Source organism: Giraffa tippelskirchi, chromosome 5 (assembly GCF_054371585.1).
Source record: "Giraffa tippelskirchi isolate mGirTip1 chromosome 5, T2T-mGirTip1v1.2.pri, whole genome shotgun sequence".
Classification (NCBI taxonomy): Eukaryota; Metazoa; Chordata; class Mammalia; order Artiodactyla; family Giraffidae; genus Giraffa; species Giraffa tippelskirchi.
Window position 1 is genome coordinate 77199670 of NC_137279.1, and position 22372 is coordinate 77222041.

Sequence of the window (22372 nt, forward strand, 5' to 3'; positions counted from 1 at the left end):
CAGTCATAATGGAGAACGGCCTCCGTCCCTCCAGAGTGCATCAGCTCCTCAGAGCTAGCCCAAAGACAGACAGGGGGTGGGGTGGGGTGAGAGGAGAGGCTGCCAGGAGGCTGGAGGTGAGAGGGGAATGGACCCTGGATGTGTGGCTGGAAAAGCAAAGCGTTATTCAGAGTGCTGGCGCTGCGGCCAGCCAGCCCGTCTGCTCTCCTTTGGGGTGCTCTACCCCACGCTCCTCCTTGGCTTCTGGCCAGCTCTGTGCAGGGCCAGGCCCTGGCAGGGAGGCCTCCCTTTGGGGCAGCAGTGCTACACTGTGGTAGCTTGGGGCTTTGTGCTTGGAAGGCTTTCGTTCAGTAAAAATCCCTTGACTGGACATTGTTTTGCCTCTTAAAAAACAGGGCTGAATGGAAAAATTCAAGACTTTGGAAACAGGTGGAGAATGGTGGGATCTGCATACTCTGTCATTAAATAATATAGTTTGAGTTGTTCTAAAGTGGGATCCTATCAAAATAACCCATGCGTGCTTTCAAACATTAAGAGGCTAGGTGAAAAGGAGTGAACCAAGAATCAGGAGACCTGGCTTCCATGCTTAACTTATCATCTGCCTGCTATATAATTCTGGGCAAGTCATCGAGCTTGTCTAAGCCTCAGTTTCCTCTCCATAAATGGCGATAAAATCACCTGCCACCTGTATCTCAAAAGTAAGCTGATATGCAATCCAATGCTCTATCAACAACAGAGGCTGCACAAATAGGAGGCTTTGTTTTCTTTCTTCTTTCCTTTCTTTCCTTCTTTTTCTTTCTTTCTTTTTTTTTCCTGGTGTGCAGTATGTGGGATCTTAGTTCGCCAGCCAGGGATCTAACCTGTGCTCCCTGCAGTGGAAGAGCAGAGTCTTAACCACTGGACCACAAGAGAAGGCCCCCATGGAGGCTTTACTTTCAATTTCCTGACAGCTATAACTCCCAGGAGGTGGAGTGGGCAAGGCACTTTAAACATTTTTCAAAGTGCTTCACATCTATTATTTTTTGAGGCAATTGAGACCAGAAAGTTCCAGGCAATGTAAAGATCTTTTTTTAAAGAGTAGGGGTGAAGGAGAAGGGGACGACAGAGGATGAGATGGTTGGATGGCATCACCGACTCGATGAACATGGGTTTGGGTAAACTCCGGGAGTTGGTGATGGACAGAGAGGCCTGGCGTGCTGCAATTCATGGGGTCGCAGAGAGTCGGACACGACTGAGCGACTGAACTGAACTGAACTGAACTGAGGGGTGAAGGGTCCTCCTGTCCCCTAATCTCCTGAATCTCTGATTTTTGTCTCCTTTCTCCTTCCACCCTCCAACATCAATCCAGTCTGGTGTGGGAGGATTAATGGGAACTCTAGGTTAAGGTGCTAAGAGATCTTAATAAATCCAGAATAAAAGGCAATCATTACCTGTGTCTTAAAACAGTAAAAAGGTATAGCATACGCAAAGTTATGATTCTGAGGCCACGGGCTGCACTCTTCTGGGCTGAATGCCCCAGGTTGCTCTTTGTGCTGATGAACTGAGCTGTAGTGCTGACATGAGGGGCTAGGGGGTGGGATGGGTAGAGCGGCTCAGAGCGCTCAGAGAACAGAGCTCACTGCTCTCCTCTTACCTGGCTCCTCCAACCACCCACCTCATTAGTGCTGGCCAAGGTGCCTATGCTCAGAATTGTTTGGGGTTTTCTTCTCTCTGGCATAAGATAACAAAGGCATTTCTCAAAATCTCTCTCTCTCTCAATCCTTGCTCAATGTAATCTCACTCATTTCTAATCTTTTCCATTTGTCTAGCAATCATTTAAGCATTTAGTTATGTATAATGTATCATTCTATATAGTTCCATTAGTTTGTATTTAATCCCATATTAGTGTTTTAGGTATTCACATTTATAATTATCCCATCACCTCCTTTGGTCTGGCAACACCCTGTGGACAAAACCTCACCTCTGACCACCTCTACACTGTGCTTGTCACAGGGAACCATCTCTGGACACAAGAGAGCCCTTACTCCAGGACACATAATTGCCTGCCTGCCAAGCAGAAAACTGAAAACTCAACACCATAAAAATGTACTTCAAGGTGCATGAGCAACTGGCCCTGTGCTGGAGCTTGGCTATAGACCCTGGATTCCAAGGCTTACATTGACACATTTTAATCCCTCATATTCAAGTAACACTATAATCACTATAATCAAGTGCTTTTATATCCTGTTCCTCTCTCCTGGGTATCTTTAAATCTCATCCCAGGACACAATCAGTGTTCCATTTTTTTTTTCTCCCCCCTGGAAGGTACCATGGGAAAAGTCTATTGGTGACTATGACAGGGAGATTCTTTTCCTTTTGCAAAAACAAGATAAGCCACAGAGACCTAAGCCTTCACCCTGAGCAGGTCCTAGTAAGAAAGGAAGTGGGTCACAATGAACACAAGGAGTTCCTGTCTTTTGTACAAGAGCTGGGAAGTCAGCAGCTGAGGATGAAGCAGTCCATGTGGCTGGTTGGTCTCTACTGGATCGGGATTTCTCCAGTCAGATAGAGGCAAAGGGCAAAGAGGGGAGAGAGGGAGAGAGAGAGAGGCAGATTGAGAGACATCACTGTGCAGTTGGGAGAACTCCACTGAAGGGCATAGACTAGACTACTCGATCCTCCAGCCCTTATTGTGCTCAGGCTCACACACCGGTACTGCATCAGACCAGATGCTGTGGTGGCTATTGAGAAATATCAGAGGTGATCTCTAGGACCTTAAATTGAAATATGACACGTAAAAAAGAAATTTGAGGAAGACATACACAAACAAAAGACCAAATACACGAATAAGGGAGGGAATGGCAACTTCTTCCTATAAGAGTTCAGAGGGTTGTTTTATAGTTCAAGGCTAGGATAAACAGCAGGATTTCAGAGGAAAGGCAGTCTGAGTTTGGACATAAAATATATGTGAGGTTGAGATTCCAGACTTCTTACCTTTTTTGACTATTTGCAGTATGAACTGTGGCTTGGTATAAAAGTTTCTGGAATCCAGAAGACCAGGGGGCTAAAGGTGACAAGGAAAATTGGAAGACAGACACCCTGTGTCCAGTCTTACCAAGTTTTAGTTTTTCTTCTTCTTTTTGTACCCTCTATTCAGCCAGTCCTGGATTTGACCCAATTGTATCACTTACTAGCAGTATGCCTGAAGATAATCTGCTTCACCTTCCCTGAGTCTTAGTCTCTTCATCTATAGTCTAAGAGTAATAATGTCAACCCATGGAGTTACTCTGAGAATTTAATGAGATTATATTATTTCATTATATTTTCTCATTATCTCATTATCTTGTTCCCTCCCTTATTCATATATTTGGTCTTTTGTTTGTGTATGTCTTCCTCAAATTTCTTTTTTACGTGTCATATTTCAATTTAAGGTCCTAGAGATCTTCTCTGATGTTTCTCAATACCCACCACAGCATCTGGGTCTGATGCAGTATATATGAGATTATATGCATTAGTGCCACTTATTATTGTGTTATTCTGTTAGCCCTTTGCAAACACAAAGGCAGAAAAGAGGGAAGTAACATTCCCATTCATTCAGTTACAATATTTTTTAAGATATTTTTCTTTCTGATGTGAACCATTTTTAAAGTCTATGTTGAATTTTGCAATACTGCTTCTGTTTCAAGTTTTAGTTTTTGGCCACAAGACATGTGGGATCTTAGCTTCCCGACCAGGAATCGAACCCACTCCCTGCCTTGGAAGTGGGAGTCTTAACCACTGGACCACTAGGGAAGTCTCTAGAACATTGTTGAGAAGCTACTAGATGCCAGGCCCTATGCAAGCACTGGAGATACAACGTAGCATCAAGATAGACAGCCCAAGCTCCCAAAGCCAACAGCCTTCCTGGGAGACATAGATGAAGAAATCATCCAGATGAGTGGATCAGTTCAACTAAAATGGAAAAACTTAAGCTGCAAATACTGCCCTACTTCTTGGGAAGAGTGGCTAGGGAGAAACCCAAGACAGCATTTGTCTGCATACTGACTGTCTGGGGTTGGGGAGATTTGGTGAAAACGGACTGTATGGTCACTTCAGCTCTTCGATAAGATAACAGAGTCTTTGTCAAGATGGCCCCTTCCACTCTCGCCTGTGCCTCCGACAGCAATGCATTCCACTTAATGGCAGGTGACCCAGCACCACCTGCCCTTGTCATGTGAGCACCAGCGTCAAGGGCACCCAGGCCTTTGTCCTGTGGTCCCTATGGGGACCCACATTTTAAACCCCGATCCTCTCCCCTGGGGAAAGGGGAATAGGGGTGGGAAACTTGTGGACATTTCAGTTGTGAAATGATCCCTCTGTTCTGACCCAGCTGAAGCCCCTGCCCTGCTCTGCTTCTCCCTCTCTGGGCCAAGCACTGTTCACACACTCTCGAGAAGGCAGGTATCAGGAGGCAGCTGCTGCTTGTGGTCGGTCTCCCCAGATACAGAAGGCCGGGCCCACCCCCACCTTGGCTGCCATTGGCTAACAGGAAGCCAAACCAGAAGCGAACAAAGAGCTACAAGAGCTACAGGAAACACCTGGAGGACCGGGCAGCTGGCAGGGAGACGCTCTGCCCAGGAGAAGAAAGGGTTTTCAGGATTAGTGAGGTCAGCGAGTAGCTGGGGGAGGCGTGCAGCTGCTTAACCGTACTTCTCTGGGTACCCCACCAGCTGCTGAGAACTAATGGCTGAATTGCTCAAATGCATGTCACTCCCCCACCACCCAAACACACACACACACACACACACACACACACACACACACACACACGGAAGGGATCAACTCTCTCCAGCACCAACTTTCCTGAAACTAGAGCAAAAACACTCATAAAGGAAAGACTCCTCAGAGGGCTTGTGCCTCTGGCCCTCTCCTTCCTTCAACAGCCTCCTCAGTCTCAGCCAGAATGTTTAATCCCTTTCATTTCAGTCGCTGACCCCATGAACTGCAGCACGCCAGGCCTCCCTGTCCATCACCAACTCCAGGAACTTGCTCAAACTCATGTCCATTGAGTTGGTGATGCCATCCAATCATCTCATCCTCTGTCGTCCCCTTCTCCTCCCGCCTTCGATCTTTCCCAACATCAGGGTCTTTTCAAATGAGTCAGCTCTTCAAATCAGGTGGGCCAAAATATTGGAGTTTCAGCTTCAACATCAGTCCTTCCAGTGAACACCCAGGACTGATTTCCCTTAGGATGGACTGGTTGGATCTCCTTGCAGTCCAAGGGACTCTCAAGAGTCTTCTCCAACACCACAGTTCAAAAGCATCAATTCTTCTGTGCTCAGCTTTCTTTATAGTCCAACTCTCACATCCATACATGACCACTGGAAAAACCATAGCCTTGACTAGACGGACCTTTGTTGACAAAGTAATTTCTCTGCTCTTTAATATGCTGTCTAAGTTGGTCATAACTTTCCTTCCAAGGAGTAAGCGTCTTTTAATTTCATGGCTGCAATCACCATCTGCAGTGATTTTGGAGGCCAAGAAAATAGTCTGTCACTGTTTCCACTGTTTCCCCATCTATTTGCCATGAACTGATGAGACCGGATGCCATGATCTTAGTTTTATGAACGTTGAGCTTTAAGCCAACTTTTTCACTCTCCTCTTTCACTTTCATCAAGAGGCTCTTTAGTTCTTCTTTTTCTGCCATAAGGGTGGTGTCATCTGCATATCTGAGGTTATTGATATTTCTCCGGCAATCTTGATTCCAGCTTGCACTTCATCCAGTCCAGCGTTTCTCATGATGTACTCTGCATATAAGTTAAATAAGCAGGGTGACAATATACAGCCTTGACGTACTCCTTTTCCTATTTGGAACCAGTCTGTTGTTCCATGTCCAGTTCTAACTGTTGCTTCCTGACCTGCATACAGGTTTCTCAAGGGGCAGGTCAGGTGGTCTGCTATTTCCATCTCTTTCAGAATTGTCCACAGTTTATCGTGATCCACACAGTCAAAGGCTTTGGCATAGTCAATAAAGCAGAAATAGAAGGAAATGGCAACCCACTCCAGTGTTCTTGCCTGGAGAATCCCAGGGACGGCGGAGCCTGGTGGGCTGCCGTCTATGGGGTCGCACAGAGTCAGACACGACTGAGGCGACTTAGCAGCAGCAACAGCAGCAGATGTTTTTCTGGAACCCTCTTACTTTTTCGATGATCCAGCGGATGTTGGCAATTTGATCTCTGGTTCCTCTGCCTTTTCTAAAACCAGCCTGAACATCTGAAGTTCACGGTTCACGTGTTGCTGAAGCCTGGCTTGGAGAATTTTGAGCATTACTTTACTAGCCTGTGAGATGAGTGCAATTGTGTGGTAGTTTGAGCATTCTTTGGCATTGCCTTTCTTTGGGACTGGAATGAAAACTGACCTTTTCCAGTCCTGTGGCCACTGCTGAGTTTTCCAAATTTGCTGACACATTGAGTGCAGCAGTTTCACAGCATCATCTTTTAGGACTTGAAATAGCTCAACTGTAATGCCATCACCTCCACTAGCTTTGCTCGTAGTGATACTTCCTAAGGCCCACTTGACTTCACATTCCAGGATGTCTGGCTCTAGGTGAGTAATTTAAACCCATAGTCTAAGCATGAAGACAAAATCCTTAAGTGATGCATCAGCCTATGGAATGTGAAAGCATTTTCCCAAAAATGTCTCCGTTTATTTCCAAACTTATTTATCTAGATGTGTCCATACCTGCCTCATGTTCATGCCTGCTCTTGCATGCTCAGTCAGTTTTGCTGACTTGTGCTCAGTTGTGTCTGACTCTTTGCGACCCTATGGACTGTAGCCTGCCAGGCTCCCCTAGTCTATGGGTTTTCCAAGCAAGAACACTGGAGTGGGGTTGCCATTTCCTCCTCCAGGGGATCGTTCTGACCCAGGGAGAGAACTCAAGTCTCCTGCATCTCCTGCACTGGCAGGCAGATTCTTTACCACTGAGCCACCTGAGGAGCCCCCAAATCTGCCTACTTATTGCTTATTATTTCAAGTTATGGCTCCAGTTGTATGTGGAACAGACCTAACTGAAAAGATCAAATGAAGTCCTACCATCAGAGCTTGCTGGTGTGTAGATCATATGTTGGGAACTGTGATGTAGGCAGGGGCTCTCAGCTCATAGGGCTTCCTCACTCTCTCTTAGGAAACTCCCAAATTGGACAGTTTCCTTTTCAGGTCCCGAGGAAGATTAGAAGAGAGCAGTGAGGAGAGATGGCTGCCCCACAGCCACCTGTGGGCACACCACAGTTCACTCAGCCCAGATCCTTTCATTCAACTGCCAGTGTACTCAGGCAGTGTGCTTAGACTATCTCATACCAAGTTGTGAACAGCACACAGATGCATAAAAAGAAATAAAACACAATGGTTCTTCCTGCAGTAACAATTGGAGACAGGATGTAAGCTTGCAAAGCCACCAGACATCAGCCAAAAGCAAAACACGAAGATGTGCTGACTCCTTGTTATGAAAAACAGTGATAAATGACATGTATATATCATTAAGAGATTCTGAAGTAAGAAATGTGTTATAAAAGTGTACAAATATTGAAAAGCCCTGAGATAAGAATGTTTTTAAAGAGGACTAGTAGGATTATTCAGGGAAAGTATTTTGAAGAGGCAGCAGATGAAGAAAGAAACTCTAGAGTGTCCCCTAGGCTTTAAACCTGTTTCCACTACCTCTTCCTCTAGGTACTGGTGCTTTGCTCTATCTGTGAACCTGGGGTAACAGTATCTCACAGTGTGCTTGTGGACGTTTCAAGAGATATTCCATGTGTAAGGCACCAGGCAGAATGTCTGTAATAGTTGATGCTCAGCACATGGTCAGCGCTCATATTCTAGAAGAAAGTGTGTCAAAGTCTTTTCTATGAGGAGTTTTTGGCCATAATTGTCAGAGTAGAGAAAACTGCAAATGTGGACAGGACCACAAGGAAAGGTGAGCAGGTGAGAATTGACAAGGTGAGGGGTCCTGGTGCAGATAGGCCATTGCACAGAGTGTTTGAGGTTGAAAAGACTGGACTAAGGGATTCAGAATGACCAAAAAAGGCTGCAGGAAGGGAATGACATGATCAGAAGAGTTTGCACTTATCCCAGGCTGCTGACCAGGCCAGGTAGAAAAGCAGGTAGAAGGTTGTTGTGTTATTTCAGTTGTGACAGGTCCCGAGCACAGACTCGGACTCTTTGCTGGCCTAATGGGAGGGGAGAATCATATTTTCCTGTTCTGTATGGAAATGGAATAGTGAGAGGGTGATTGAGCATAAGTAACTCATTTCACAGATGAGAAAACCAAGATTCAGAAGGGGGAAGTGACCAGTCTAAGTTGTCAAAGGGGATGTCTACTACTAGATATTATCAGACCTGAAGCTAAGGCCTCGATTTCCCAGCTCCTAAACCTACAGTTATTTCTGCCACCCTAAAGCTGTCCTCACCAGTAGACACTGGGAAGAATTTCTGCAGACAGGATCAGTGTTCAGAAATTGTGGAGTCTATTGTCTCTCCTGCTACCTTGGTCAGAATTTCTTTATGACAGCAGCCTAGCCTTTTTATCTCCAGGTGATTACCTTCCAGGTAAACCCATTTAGGAAGTTAATTGTTAACTGAGGCTCTCCCAAATTATGATTTAAAGTGTGTCCACCCCTCTCTAAGTGATAGTTACATTTCAACGACAGCTGCTTAAAGACCTACAAGACTGCAAGAGTCTAAGAATTTTTTTTTTTTTTTTTAAGAAGGAGCAATCACAGGTTGGTATTTTGAGCTGGAACCTCTCACTGAAAGACCTTAAGGGAACCTGAGTTTTTATTCTACCCCTGATCTGTTAATAAATCCCTTTCATCTATTAGCCTCTGCTCTTGGCTGCTCTTGGACTTCCCTAGTAAAGCATCTGCCTGCAATGCAGGGGATCCTGTTTAATCCCTGGGTCGGAAAGTTCGCCTGGAGCTAGTGCATGGGATCACAGAGAGTCAGACACAACTGAGTGACTAACACACACACTCCTTGGCTACTCTGACATTCATTCATTCAACCAAAATTCAATAACACCTACTAGGCATCAAACAAACACTCTTCAGGTAAGACCCTGGCCTACACTCTAGCTGTAAACGCAGGTTACAAGGATTAGGACAGTGGAAAAAACCGAGTATCCTGGAAACACACGTCCCAGGTCTACATCTTGAGAGACAAGAGTTAACCAGATCAAGTGAGGGGGTAGGAGAGGGCAGAGCAGGCTTGAGAAGAGGCCCGGAGACCACAGTCCCAGGCATAGGTTAACGTTCACCAGTTGAGGGACGGGAAAGCTACTTCTAGTTGAATCCTTGGAGGGGGAAGGGGCCCCAGATGTGCCCTTGTTTCTATCAGGGGTGTTCTTTTCTAAAGACCATGGCCATTGTGGCAGTCTGACACTACTGTCCTTAGTGTGGGGGACAGAGCCTCACTGTGGGGGGCGGGGGGTCAGAACCCCCACATCCTAGAAGTATCATAGGTTACAAACTGGCAGCCTAGGCAGATGCAGTCTTCATAACTAGAATTTAGGGAGTTGTCAAACAGAAATCTACATTTCAGGTTTCTCTAGAAAAATTACAATAACTGGTATTACTGGTCTCCCAGGATAACAATGACTAGAGCTAATAAATGGGGTCCTTTTCAGACAAGGCTTGAGCTAGCTCTGCAAGTTCACTGCGACCTCTGTCCAGCTATCCTCATCCATTGACTGTCTGGTCTTTTCCTCACCTCCCTGCTACCCACCAAACTTTAAAGGGTCCGTCCCTGCTGGTAAATCAAGTAGCTCTTGCTCCAGCCTGCCCAACCATAACCTCCTCTTATCTGATGTGTTCTGGGCAACCCATCAGGTTTACTAGGCTAGGACTAAATTAAGACCCATCCTTGTTTATGGGAACGAGGGTGGGCAGTGGAATAGCCAGGGTTTTGGTGGGAACAAAATGACTTGGAGCTGATAGGAGGTCAGAGAACTGGGCTTCTCTCAATGCCGGGGGAAGGACTGGCTGCATGTCTGGGATACACTTGTTTGTATAAGATCGTTGTTATCCAGTGCCCTGGTAATCTTTTACACTAAGCTCAAACATTTTTCTTGCTAGCTCTGCAAACAAATGGTGCAGAAACGCAGAACTCTCCAGAACTCATCACCCTTGCCCTTCTCAGCTTCCCATTTCTCTGTCTTCTGGGAAGGGAGAGCAGGTAGGTGTGATTCCATAAGTAGGCAGGATGGAGGTAAGCAAAGTTGTTACTGGAAATTTTCTTTCCCCACCCACTTGGTGTGTGAATGAGTATGTAGCCACTTTGGTATAAATCCACAGCAGAGCCTGAAGCCAACAGGTCAAAACTGTTTAGGGGCAAATGAGATCAGTTGTCTGGAAAGAACACTGTCCATTTCAGCAACAATGACAAAGGTCAGACATCAGTTCATTCATTCATTCATTCCTCAGGTACTTATAGAGACTGCTTGAATGGTGTTCTCTGTAGCTGCTCTTGGAGGCCCTCATAGGAACTATTACTTTTATAATGGTTTCCTTCCAGTTATCAGAATGTCAGTGTCCTTACTCATCTCAGGACCAATTCAGAGCCCTTGAAGAGATGAGGTCAATTTCTACTTAAAACTACAATTCTCATTCATTTAGTAATTAATAGAATAGTGCAAAGCACTGTTCTAGAGTATGGATAGAATATGAATCTCATTTAATTCTCACAACATTTTAAGATGGATTATATTCCTAATCCTATTTTACAAATGTGGAAATGAAGGCCTGGTGAAGTAACCTGCCCCAGGTTTCACAGCCAGTAGGTAGGTGGTGGTGTCGTTCAGACGCTAACTTGTGTCCGATTCTTTGTGACCCCATGGACTGCAGCATGACAGTGCTGTCCTTCACCATATCCTGGAGCTTGCTCAAACTCATGTCCATTGAGTTGGTGATGCCAACCAACCATCTCATCCTCTGTCGTCCCCTTCTCCTCCTGCCCTCAATCTTTCCCAGCATCAGGGTCTTTTCCAATGAGTTGGCTCTTCACATTAGGTGGCCAAAGTATTGGAGTTTCAGCTTCAGCATCAGTCCTACCAATGAATATTCAGGACTGATTTCCTTTAGGATGGACTGGTTTGATCTCCTTGAAGTCCAAGGGATTTCTTTACTGTCCATCTCTTACATCCATACAAGACTACTGGAAAAACAATAGCTTTGACTATATCACTTTGTTGGCAAAGTGATGTCTCTGCTTTCTAATATACTGTCTAGGTAGGTGGTGGAGCTGAGATTAGATTAGATTAGGTTTCTAGGCAGTCTGACACTAGCGTCTGAGCTCCTAACCTCTTGGCAGCACTGCCTCACTAGACCTGGGAATTGAGACCTTATCAGGCAGGAATCTGATCCAAACAAGGGAATATTATTACTGATTCCACTTCCTAGCCCAAATGAACTTTCAGTTCAACTAACTGAAAATAATGATAAGAAATGTGCTAATTTGCCTTCCAGTGATTGCCAGGATAAAGATGATTTAGAACCAAAAGCTGAAGAAAGGAACAGAGGTCATTTAATCCACCTCCTAATTTCTGAGATAGGAAAACTTAGGGACTTACCCAAACTCACACAGTTAGTTGGGAAGAAGAACCTGGACCACAACCCATAGATTCTCCCTCCCATCCCAGAACTCACTATTGCACCACTCTTTGCTGAGCCAGGTGCCAGCACTCTCCTGGAAGCCAGGATTTCCCACGATCTTCCCTGACCACAGGCTGGTAAAGGAGCAGACGTCAGCCTCACAGAAGTGGGTTTCTTTCCACTGGGGCTAGCATCAAGGACTCTCCCACCCAAACCTTCTTATCAGGAGCCAGTATGGGCTGTTAATCTGCAGCTCCTAGAGCCCTGTCTACACTCTCCAAGGTGGTGCCTATCATCCAGGAACAGCTGATCGAGCACAGGTCTCCCAGGCTAGCACTGTTTACCAAGTAGAGAAGCTAGGAGCAGAATGGACCAACAGATGCTTGGGCCCTGAACACAAAAAATCCACCAATTGCAACTCTTCAAGCAATTCCTGTTCACAGCCCCTGTTTCCTCACCTGGCTAAGGGGAGCTCGCTGCTCTTATTGATAATCAGATCTAAAGTAAATAACACACTGCTTGATCACAGAACCCTCTTTCATGTAAACTGAGGGACTACTAGTCTATCTAGAACCAAGAGCAACCCCAAGAACAATCTGCCATTCTACGGTTTCTCTGGCTTGGAAACAGAAGTGGTTGATGGTATCCTAACTTCCAGGCAACCCTTCCTGAATTTCAGGACTGACTAAACAATGAAATATCCTTCATGAGAGGAGTCTGTTGGGAAACAAGAAGATAGATGCTGATTTTGTACCTAATAAGAGAAGAGCAAAAATTCAACCCTAACCTCATTTGTAAGGACCTACCAAAAAAGTAGGTCCTTGACAAATGAGTACCTAGGACATTTGTGTTAGAAGGTAGCCATGGAAATGGGACCATTTCTTTTAAACAACTCCTCCACACAAATGGGTCTCTAACCAATTCTATTTGTGATACAGAAGAGCTAGCTTCCCCGACTGCCATCTCCTGGCTCACCTACCCTCCCAGCATATCACACACACTTTCCAAGGCCTACTTCCCATCTAGGACACCTAGGTCAAACTGCATGTTTGTTGATGAAGGTCACGGAGGTATGAAGTATGTGTATGGTGGGGGTATGCCACTGTTCATGAGCCGACATGTTTAAAATTAAGTTTAAGTACAGTTCACTTATGCTTCCCAGGTGGCAGTGGTCAAGAATCCGCCTGCCAATGCAGGAGACGCAAGAGACTCAGGGTCAGGAAGATCCACTGGAGTAGGAAACGGCAACCCACTCCAGTATCCTTGCCTGGAAAACTCCATGGACAGAGGAGCCTGGCAGGTTACAGTCCATGAGGGTCGCAAAGACTCACATGACTGAGTGACTAAGCATGCATGCATAGCCCAGTTATGGCCAACAAAAAGATAGCCCAGGTCAAAAATTCACTTGTGACCTCAGTGTGAGCTGCAGAGCTAGCAAGTGAAGTGGGCGTGGAGAAGTCTGTGTCAAAACCTCATGGGTAGAACCCAGAAGTCAGGGACAAGGAAGGCTGCTAGTATGTCCTTACACAGATCCCATCCATACAGTCAGTTATAAATGGCTAACAAACCTTTACTCTTGGTGTTTGATGTCACAAGTAGCCACATTTTAGATAACTGGTAACATTAACCTGTCACATGTTCAGCACCAATGCCTGTATTCTGAGGCTCAACTGCTGTCATATAATAAGAATAGTTAGTGTCATGTGGGAGCCCCAAAAGATCACAAGGGAACAGGACAAGAATTTTAAAAATTCTGCCCCAATCTGGAAAGGGATTCAGTGTCCTCTGTTCACCATCTCAGTATGTGAACGGACCGTGTCTTCATCATTTTTAATATTTTTAGTACCTAGCACATACAATAAATGCTTGCTGAATGAACTAATGAGTACGGCTGAGCAAGAACAGGATGCGTAAGATGAGCCCTGGCTAACCTAGGAAAGTTCAGACTAGATCATGGGCCCAGCTAGCATTTTCACATGGAAGTTAGAATATGCATTAAAGGAAGGAAATAAGAAGCTATTTCCCAGGAAAGAGGACATACTTGGAAATGTCCCTACCACCTAGGCCACAGGACTTCTGAATCCAGCTAAAGAGAAACACTATGAGACACAAAGGATTTGGATCTGAGGGAAATGCAAATTAGCGATGTGGGAATTTTATCTTCTCTACACCACAGGACTTCATCTGCTACATTTTTATTAAAGTAACCCAAAAAAGTGTACATGTGTCCATAAAGCTGTACATTCTTCCATATAACAACACTATTATACAATTAGTAACCTTTGTCTTTTCTGTCAGAATAGCTTACAAATGTATTTATTTTTACTTAACAGGAGAGACAGGCCTGCTCAACAGTCCAGCTCTGGGTGTTTATTGTTTTTAAAGTGAATGTCAAAAAGAAAAAGAGAATAGATTAAGTATGAAACCATGAGGCTGCTTATAAAAAGGCAGGAACCTGTTTGCAGACAAGATGTAACAATAATCTGTAGGGATTCACAGCTTTGTTTCAACCCATATGCCAGAAAATGAGCACTTGGGTCTATGGGCCTGAAGTCAACTTTAAAGCAATAAGGACTGGAAACAGGGCCTGGGAAGGTAGCTTGGGATTTGGAAAGTTCAAGAGGCAGAACTGGCAGGAATGGGTAGAGAGAGTGTTTGGTAAATAGCACCTCTGAGTCAGAATTGAGTGTAGTTTAGAAATCCAGGAAAGGGGACTGGCAGTGGAGAGAAAAGTTCCTCACTAAGGGCAACAGCCGGAGAGTAGCCAGGTTCACCAGATGTCCCAGCTACGGCCTTCTCAAGGTGACTTGGGTTTGGGAAACTCAAGGCCTTGAAGACCCCTCACCAATGTCACTGAGAAACTGAAGCAATGGGATTTCTTCCCTGTGAAATTTTCCATTTTCCTCAGACCCAGAACAGTAAATATTGCACAAGTCTGTAGACAAACTTGGATTGTATGGAGAGAGACAGTAGCCTCTCCCACAGGTGTTCTGAGCACCAAGGAGAAAAAAACAATGCCCAAGGTTTGGCTGTTAGAGTCAGTTCTACAAGAATACCAAGTAGTAACTTGGGGCATTCTCTCATTCAGCCAAGAAAGATCTGCAAGGCTAAGCATAAAGCCATAGTCCTGAGGACAGAGGGAGATATAGTTTCCTAAGCCCACCAGAGCACCAGGAGGTTGTGACAGCCAGTTCTCCTCCAGTTCCTCCTGGGACCCAGGAGGTCATATTGCACAGTGACTGAGAACTCTTGTCCTAGAAAATAGGGTAGTTCCATGACCCAACCAGAAGGGGGGGGGGGGTTGGGTTGGTGGTGGTGGGTGGGGGAGTTGGAGAGGAGTGTGTGCTTTTAAAAAGAAGGCAGTAATCAAGGACCTGAAGTTCCCTGTAGCTTTTGAGCTACCTCTCGAAGAGATAATGGTAGCATCATTAGGACTTCCATCTGGTTACAAAAAGAAAAGTTTTGGCCAAAAAAACATCCTAGTGGATACTCTTTGGATTCTAAAATTCCATTACAAGTCACCCCCAAGTTAATCGCCACACAGAGCAGCATTACAGCAAGGCAAGGGTCAGTACATAATGCCTTTCTGTCCCGACTCCAATAACCTCCAACCCCTGCCTTACTCCCCTGACCTCCAAAACTAAAAGCTTTATATTCTTGGTGGGAAGCAACATCTACAGGTCTCTGAGAATAGAATTAGAAACAAGTCACAATTTCAAGAAAAGCTACTCAGGACAGAAGGAATTAGGAAAGGCCTTTTCATTCTGTGCCTAGGATCTCATAAAATATAAAAGAGAAGATTAGGCAATATAGTATGACTTAAGTCCAGGCTTGAATGCCCTTGAGTAAGAGAGGGGCCAGGGGTGCAGGTGTCCTCGTTGGGAGAGTGAGAAGTTTGAACTCAGCCTCTTTTCTCTCCCAGGACAGATCCTGACCTCTCTTGTTCACAGTTGCTAATCTTGTTTGCTCCCTCTCACATCTTCCTGGGTTATTAGCCAAACTTCTCTCACCTCACCTTGGCCAGAACACCATGCCTCCCTCCCATAGGCAGACACTGGCTCCTAGACTCAAGCACACAATTCTCTCCAAAGGCACCTGCGGAGGCCACTTCCAAGCAGCGTCCTTTAAGGATTTTTTTCTTTAAAAAATCTTTTGGTTCTTTTCTCCCCTTTTCTTAAAAAAAAAAAAAAAAATATATATATATATATATATATATACACACGTGTATATATATACACACACACATACACACGTGTGTATATATATATATACATACATACACACGTGTGTATGTGTATATATATATATATATATATATATATATATAAATAGCTCTTCATTTAAAATACAGTTCCTCAGGTTGAGATATGCAGTGGCCTGCTGTCACAGCAGAGTGAGTACAGTAGAGGGCCAGGTGAGCCTGGCGAGGGATCTAACTGGAGACTGCCATGATGTAGTTCTTTGAAGGACTGCTCCTGCCCAGTATCATCTGGTTCTTGCAGGTGAGAAGCCCATAGGATGTGGCCACTGGGGCCTCCTGGTACAGGACGCAGATGGAGCCATCCTCCCCAATACGGTAGGACACCTCATAGGGGTCCACCCACAAGGTCAGCTCACTGGGCAGCAACCGGTGCAGCTGAGGCTGGCTGAGTCCAATCTGGCTAGCTACTTTACTGATGATGGGGTCCATCTTGTGGTTGATGCGGATGCAGCGGTAGCCAGAGCCCTTGGATGGTTTCTCAGGAAACCAATGGTGTTTGTAGTGCTCTGTGGAGACAGAACAAGGGGCGGATGCACTGGTTAGCGCAGCTGGGCCATGGATGCGACCACAAGGGGTGAGGGGTGATGGGATGTGTGCTAAGTCGCTTCAGTTGTGCCCTGTGACCCCATGGACTGTAGCCCGCCAGGCTCCTCTGTCTATGGGATTCTCCAGGCAAGAATACTGGAGTGGGTTGCCATTCCCTTCTCCAGGGGATCTTCCTGACCCAGAGATAGAACCCAAGTCTCTGTCCCCTGCACTGGCAGGTGCGCCACCCAGGTGAGGGTGATGACAGGAGGAGAAGAAAGGGCCTAGTTATTTTAAGTAAGCAACATGGCTTCTCATGAGTTTTATGACCCTCCTGAAACCCTCCTGACATTGTAGCAAAAATAAAATTATGGAATCTGGAAAGACCCCTCCTTCTAAGACATGGGTGTATGTGTATCAAGAGGGTGTCCCAGAGCTCTGGGGCAATCCTTTGTGGCCAGTATATTGCCTTTGCAACATTCCCAGTTTAAGGAGGAGGATATGCCTGGGGCTGACATGTCCAGGCAGGGCCTCTGGGAACCTCTGAGCCAAAATTTCAAGGCCAAGAAGGCTGTCTTCACTGGCGGACCCACAGCAAGGCATCATGTCTCCCACCCAGTGCCTCGGTGGTTCCCTCTGCCTTGAAAAGTCAAAGACCTGTCACAGTGGCTAAGGAGGCAGAACTGGGATGTTTTAATGAAACATATGTTGTCCCTCAGAAGGCGGGTCTGTGTGGGCACGTTTAAAGATGACTATTGCTGCCCAAGCCCACCAGCCAACAGCTAGGAGACAGGTCTCCCCCCGGCCAGCGGCTGCTTATCTCTTGCCGACCTCCTCATCTCACGCAGCACCGCCCCGAAGCCCAATATACGGCCCGCGGAGCGCAGTTACTGCATACAAGGCTCTCTCGGTACCAGAAAGGGTGGCAGATGGCTAAGGGAGGCCGGAGGATAGAAAGGAGGCCCAGACTCCAACTTGAGGTGCCAGCCACTGCCCCAGGCACGGCGCGGCCTGCGCGGCCGGAAGAGCCTCAGCTGGGAGCCCGAGTTGTTTGGAAGGTTCCACTGCGCCTTCTCGTTCCATAAGGACCCTTGGCTGGTCGGGCTGTCGCCTGCAGGGTCCCGGGTCCAGTGAGGGAGAAGAGCCTGCACGCAGACCCACAGGCACCCCGCTTCCGCGGCACCCAGCGGCGACCCGCGGTCGCAGTCAGGACTCTGCGCCCGCGACAGCGCAGAGCGCAGCAGCCAGCCGGAACCACGGAGCACCCGGCCCCAAGCACAGGACCGAGGACCACGACCCGAGGGAGCGAACGGGCCGGGGCGCTCGGCGGGGAGGCCGCCCTCGGTGGGGACTGAGCTCGAGGGCGCCGGGCCCTCCGCCCCGTGCTCACCTGTCAGCGCCGCCTGGAGAGCCCTGCGGAACACCTGCAGTCGCTGCTCGTTCACGCAGCCCCGAGTCCTCAGAAGACTGGAGAGGAAGCCCACGGCGGCGGCGATCTCCGGGAGCATGTCTGCTCTCCTCTCGGCCCGGCGCGTCTGGCTTCTGTAGCTGGCCTGAGCGGTCTCCGACCGGACACACTGCTCGCTGAACCTTCTCTCACTCCTCCGCCGCTCGGCTCTGCCTGGACTCGCCCGGAGACGCGCTTTTCAAGCCGCGGCGAGAGGCGGGGGGGCCGCCGGCGGAGGCCATTGGCCGCCGGCGCGGGGGGCGGGGCCTGGCCTCTGCCCCGCCCCGCCCCCACCGCCCCCTTCGCCCCGAGGTCATCGCCCGCTGACGTCAGTGCTGGTAACGCGAGCTGAGCATTTCAGGCCGCGGCGAGAGGCGGGGATGCTGGCGGCGGAGGCCATTGGCCGGCGGCGTTGAGGGGGCGGGGCCTATATCAGCCCCGCCCAGCGCGCTCGCCCCCGCCCCGCCCCCGCCACCCCCTGCGCCCTGAGGTCATCGCCCGTGACATCAGTGCTGGTAACGCGAGCCGTACTTGCCGTCGCGGGAAGTAGGGGAAAGGGAGACAGGGAGCGGCCGGGGTCTCTGGGAAGGAAAGCAGCGCGTCAGGCTGGGCGTGGTCTGACCTCCCCTCTCCTCCCATCCTTCCACACAGCTTAAGGAACACCTCCGACGAGAAGCCTTCCTTGACGCCACCTCCCCCAGGCAGTCCCCTTTTCTGACTCCCACATCTTCAGCCACACCCTGTCAAAGCCACTCACCCGTTTTACCACTTTCCCACCAGTCAGAGTGGCTTCTTGACTCCCCGGAAACGGAGAGTAAGCCTTCTGTTTTACTTCTACCATAATGCCAAGCTCCCCAAGTTCTGCTCTTCCTCTCCAGAAATGCCTGTCCTCTTGCCTAGAACCATGGCCTAGTCTCACCTAGTGCTGCTGGGTGGGGGTGGCGGCAGTGTTGCAAGACTCACTGGGTCTTCCTCTTCCACATGGGGACCATCCTCAGAACTTGGCGCCATCATAGGCTCTCCATGAGGTCTGCTGAAGGAGGATAACGCCTAACCAACATCCCAGGGTTCAGAATACATAGGTGCCCCGTACATATATATTTATTAACATCGAGTCAAACCCGATGTCCTCTGTAAATCCTTATTTTCCTTGACTCTGTGGGCAGTCTCCTCTTTTCTTCCCTGACCCCAGATTCCTCTGCCTCCTTCCTCGCCGGCTGTGTCTCCCCTGGATCTCTTCCTGTTCCCCTTTCCTCATTATGTCCACTCATTCCTCTTCCTTTTCTCTCCACTTTTTTTCCTCACAGAGATCCGATTCATGTTGTCCACTTTGATATTTACTTTGTTTTTACCACTGACTTTCCTATCTGCAAGTCTGTCCACATGTCCTTTCATCCCACTCCTATCTGCTCTGTCTCTCCTCTTGGATGTCCAGCCACTACATCAATGTTAGTCTAAAGTCCACTGATTTCTCCAAGGCCAGCCTCCTTCTTGACCTCCATTTCTATCAAATACCACTGGTCCCCTAGTCACTCTACTCAGAAAACTCAGACTCACTTTTGGCTTGTTACTTTTTTGTTAGATCCAGTCTCAAGACCTGTTGCTTCTTCATGTCTTGATGACTGCGGTAGACACTATCAAATCCAGTCCCCAAACCACACTTCTCACTGTTAGTAGATTTACTTTCCTAAAGTTCTGCACTCACGTGCTCTTCTTTTGCTTAGATCATTCTGAGATATCCTCCATTTGTCTACTGCATTAAGTATGGACCCCTTTGTGTAATAGTTAAGAATTTTCATAATTTGGCTGCATCTACCTTTTTAGGTTTCTGCCACTTTGTGCTCCCAGGTGACTCTCCTCACTGTTCTCTAAGCATCAGAGCAGTTCTGCATCCCAGAGCCCTCAACATTTGCCCATGATCCCTATCCCTACCCTGTAATATGGTCCCCATTCCATGTACGTATGAATGTGCCTGGCCTTGCTACACTGTGACTCATGCCATTATCTCTTGGATACCTCGCTGCCTCCTTGCCATCTTTCCCAATCCCTCACACTCCTGAAGGCACAGCTTAAGCTGGGTCCTCCACTTGGAAAACCTGTGCTGACCATTCTCTCACTACAGAATTAACATTGTCCATACCGTTCATTTGGCATTTATAATCTGTTGTTTGATAAGATTAGTGATCTTTTTAGAGGCTGACATCTTGTTTGCAGACTACTGGAAAACAGGTTACTATGCTCATATGTTCTTTATTTCCAGGCAGTTCAGGTTTCAAATATTCTGCTCCATTGCTTCATATAGCCCATTAAAATGCCCTGGAATTCTAGTGTTTTGGCACTGAACACATGTCTTAGATGAGCTCTTCACTGACTCCTCCCCAAAGTTGGATCAGGCTGGATTAGACTCTTACCTCTGCTCATTGAGGGGGAAACAATGTGTTTTGGGGAAACAATGTGTTTTCAGAAACAGGGCTGGGACTGGAAACAAGATAACCTAGAGAACATCAAACAAAAAGACCAGCTGTCAGCAAGACCAGGGAAACAGGTCAAGGTATAAACATGTGTACAGAGTGATTTAGCACCAAAATCTGAAAATAACATCTTCCTGGTATGCTGTTGACAGGGGTCTGGTGTTCTGGGCCTTGGTCTATCCATAATTGATGGGGGAAAATTTTTGTGACAGATCATCACCTGTTTTTTGCCTTAGGAAATAGAATTCTGTCCTTATGTAGGTTTTTTATATCACTCGCCAGGTCACACAGCTAGTTCTCAATAGTGCCAGGACTAGCAGATCTGTTGACTTCAAATATCATGCCCTTTTCATTAGACCGTGAAGCCCCTGTGCTACTACAGTGGCCCCTAGTCCCACATCTCATCCCACAGAGCTGTTATCCTAGATGATGATGCAATGAATTGGAGGGGAACATTCTTCATTTTGAAATAGGAGCAAGGTCTTATCCTGCAGATTCCCCCATTACCCATGATGTGTCTTAGTCTCATCACTGGTGGTTAATTCCTGAACTTTGTAGAGGGCATTGATAATAAGAACCAGAAAGCACTTCATGTACTTCTCATCCTCTCTTCTTTCTATACACGAGCCTAGGGAGAGGAAGTTTAATGTATCCAACATGCAAAGTTTTCAAGTCACTTTACAGGATTTGGATTCTCAATCAGTTTCTTTTCTAGGCAAATACATTATAGTAATCCAAATTACTTTTGGAATTTTCTGCAACTTCCCTTAAACTGCTAGGACCAGGGTCCTGAGAAGCTCTGAAGTCCAGATTTCACTTCCGTTGCCTGCTGCCTCCCATTTCTTGGCATAGCCAAGGTATAGTTCTAGCATCTGGATAAGAACCATGGGTCCCTCCCTCTCTCTTCTCTTCTTCCTGTTCCTTTTCCTCCTTACTCATCTCTTTCCCTCTCCCCAAATGCCTTGAGTTGGATTTTGAACATTAAATGTCCTCACACTCTGCTGAACTATGACTCTACCTACTGCCGTGTTGGGCAGTAGTGTGGATGTGGGGGTGATGCCGGTGTATGCCTCAAGTGGACCAGAAAGTTTTCTGTGTATGTGACCACAACCCACTGTCTCCCTGGATGCCCATGTCACCCACTTGCATGGCTTACCTGTGTGGCCTCTAGAGTGAACCACAGCTTCCCAAACAGCCCTCCTCAGATCAAATCCCTACCCAGAACTGGGTTCCTCTCCTCATTTCTCAGCCCTAGCTTTGTCTGTGGGGTCATCATGCATGCTCTGCTTTCCACTCCTCAATGTGGCACAATCAGATCATTGTATGTGACCCCCTCTCCCAGCGTCCTGCTGACCCTGCAGGGCCTTAGCTCGGTAGTCAAGACTACCTTCCAGTTTCCTGACCACATGTTGAAACCTGAGGTTAAGTAAAGTTGATCTGCAGGCTGAGGCTGGGCTGTCATCTTCTAGGAAGATTATATCAGCTCATTCTAACACTGTGCAGTGCATAGTTTTAGTAAGTCAGTGTGTGAGTGTGCATGTGTATGTGTGTATATATGTGTGTATCAGTGTGGGTAGGTAGGCAGTATATATGAATGTACATAAATGTGTGTGATATTTGTGGATAGAAGGGACTGTGGATATATGTTTGCAGATATTAACATGTACATAGTATATATTGAAGGACATCATTTTGTGAAGTGTTTGTATTTTGGTGAAGTGTAAATTTTGGCAGGTGTGTCTGAGTGTGGCTGGTATAGATGTTAATTTGATCTTTCCTCTCTTTAGGCCTCATCGGTGATAACCTTGCTCTGCTGCCCAGAGCTGATAAGAAACATCACCCAGGGAGGACAAATGCTTCTTCTAATCAGAGTGAAAATACTATTAAATATATTCATAATTCTTTGCAAACATCATTATATAATGTTCAGAACATGTTTTTGAGTTCCCTATCACCGTCTCACAAAGTTGTACCCTTCAAGATCAGCTCTAGACCAATCAGTCTGAGAGTTACTCTTTAGAATCAGGAATAGGAATCAAGGACAAAAGGAAGATAACATTGTTCCCAGAGC

At 46.8% G+C, this 22372-nt stretch overlaps 1 protein-coding gene across 1 annotated transcript; it reads right to left on the reverse strand.

Annotated features, from left to right (window-relative positions):
- Window positions 1–13776: 13776 nt before the first annotated feature.
- Window positions 13777–18002, reverse strand: BTG2 (BTG anti-proliferation factor 2). The gene is made up of 2 exons (XM_081495043.1): window positions 17774–18002; window positions 13777–16364 (listed from the first exon to the last, which is right to left on the reverse strand). The coding sequence occupies exons 1-2, from the start codon at window positions 17889–17891 to the stop codon at window positions 16030–16032; spliced, it is 453 nt and encodes a 150-aa protein (XP_081351169.1). The 5' UTR covers window positions 17892–18002; the 3' UTR covers window positions 13777–16029.
- Between the last annotated feature and the right edge of the window lie 4370 nt (window positions 18003–22372).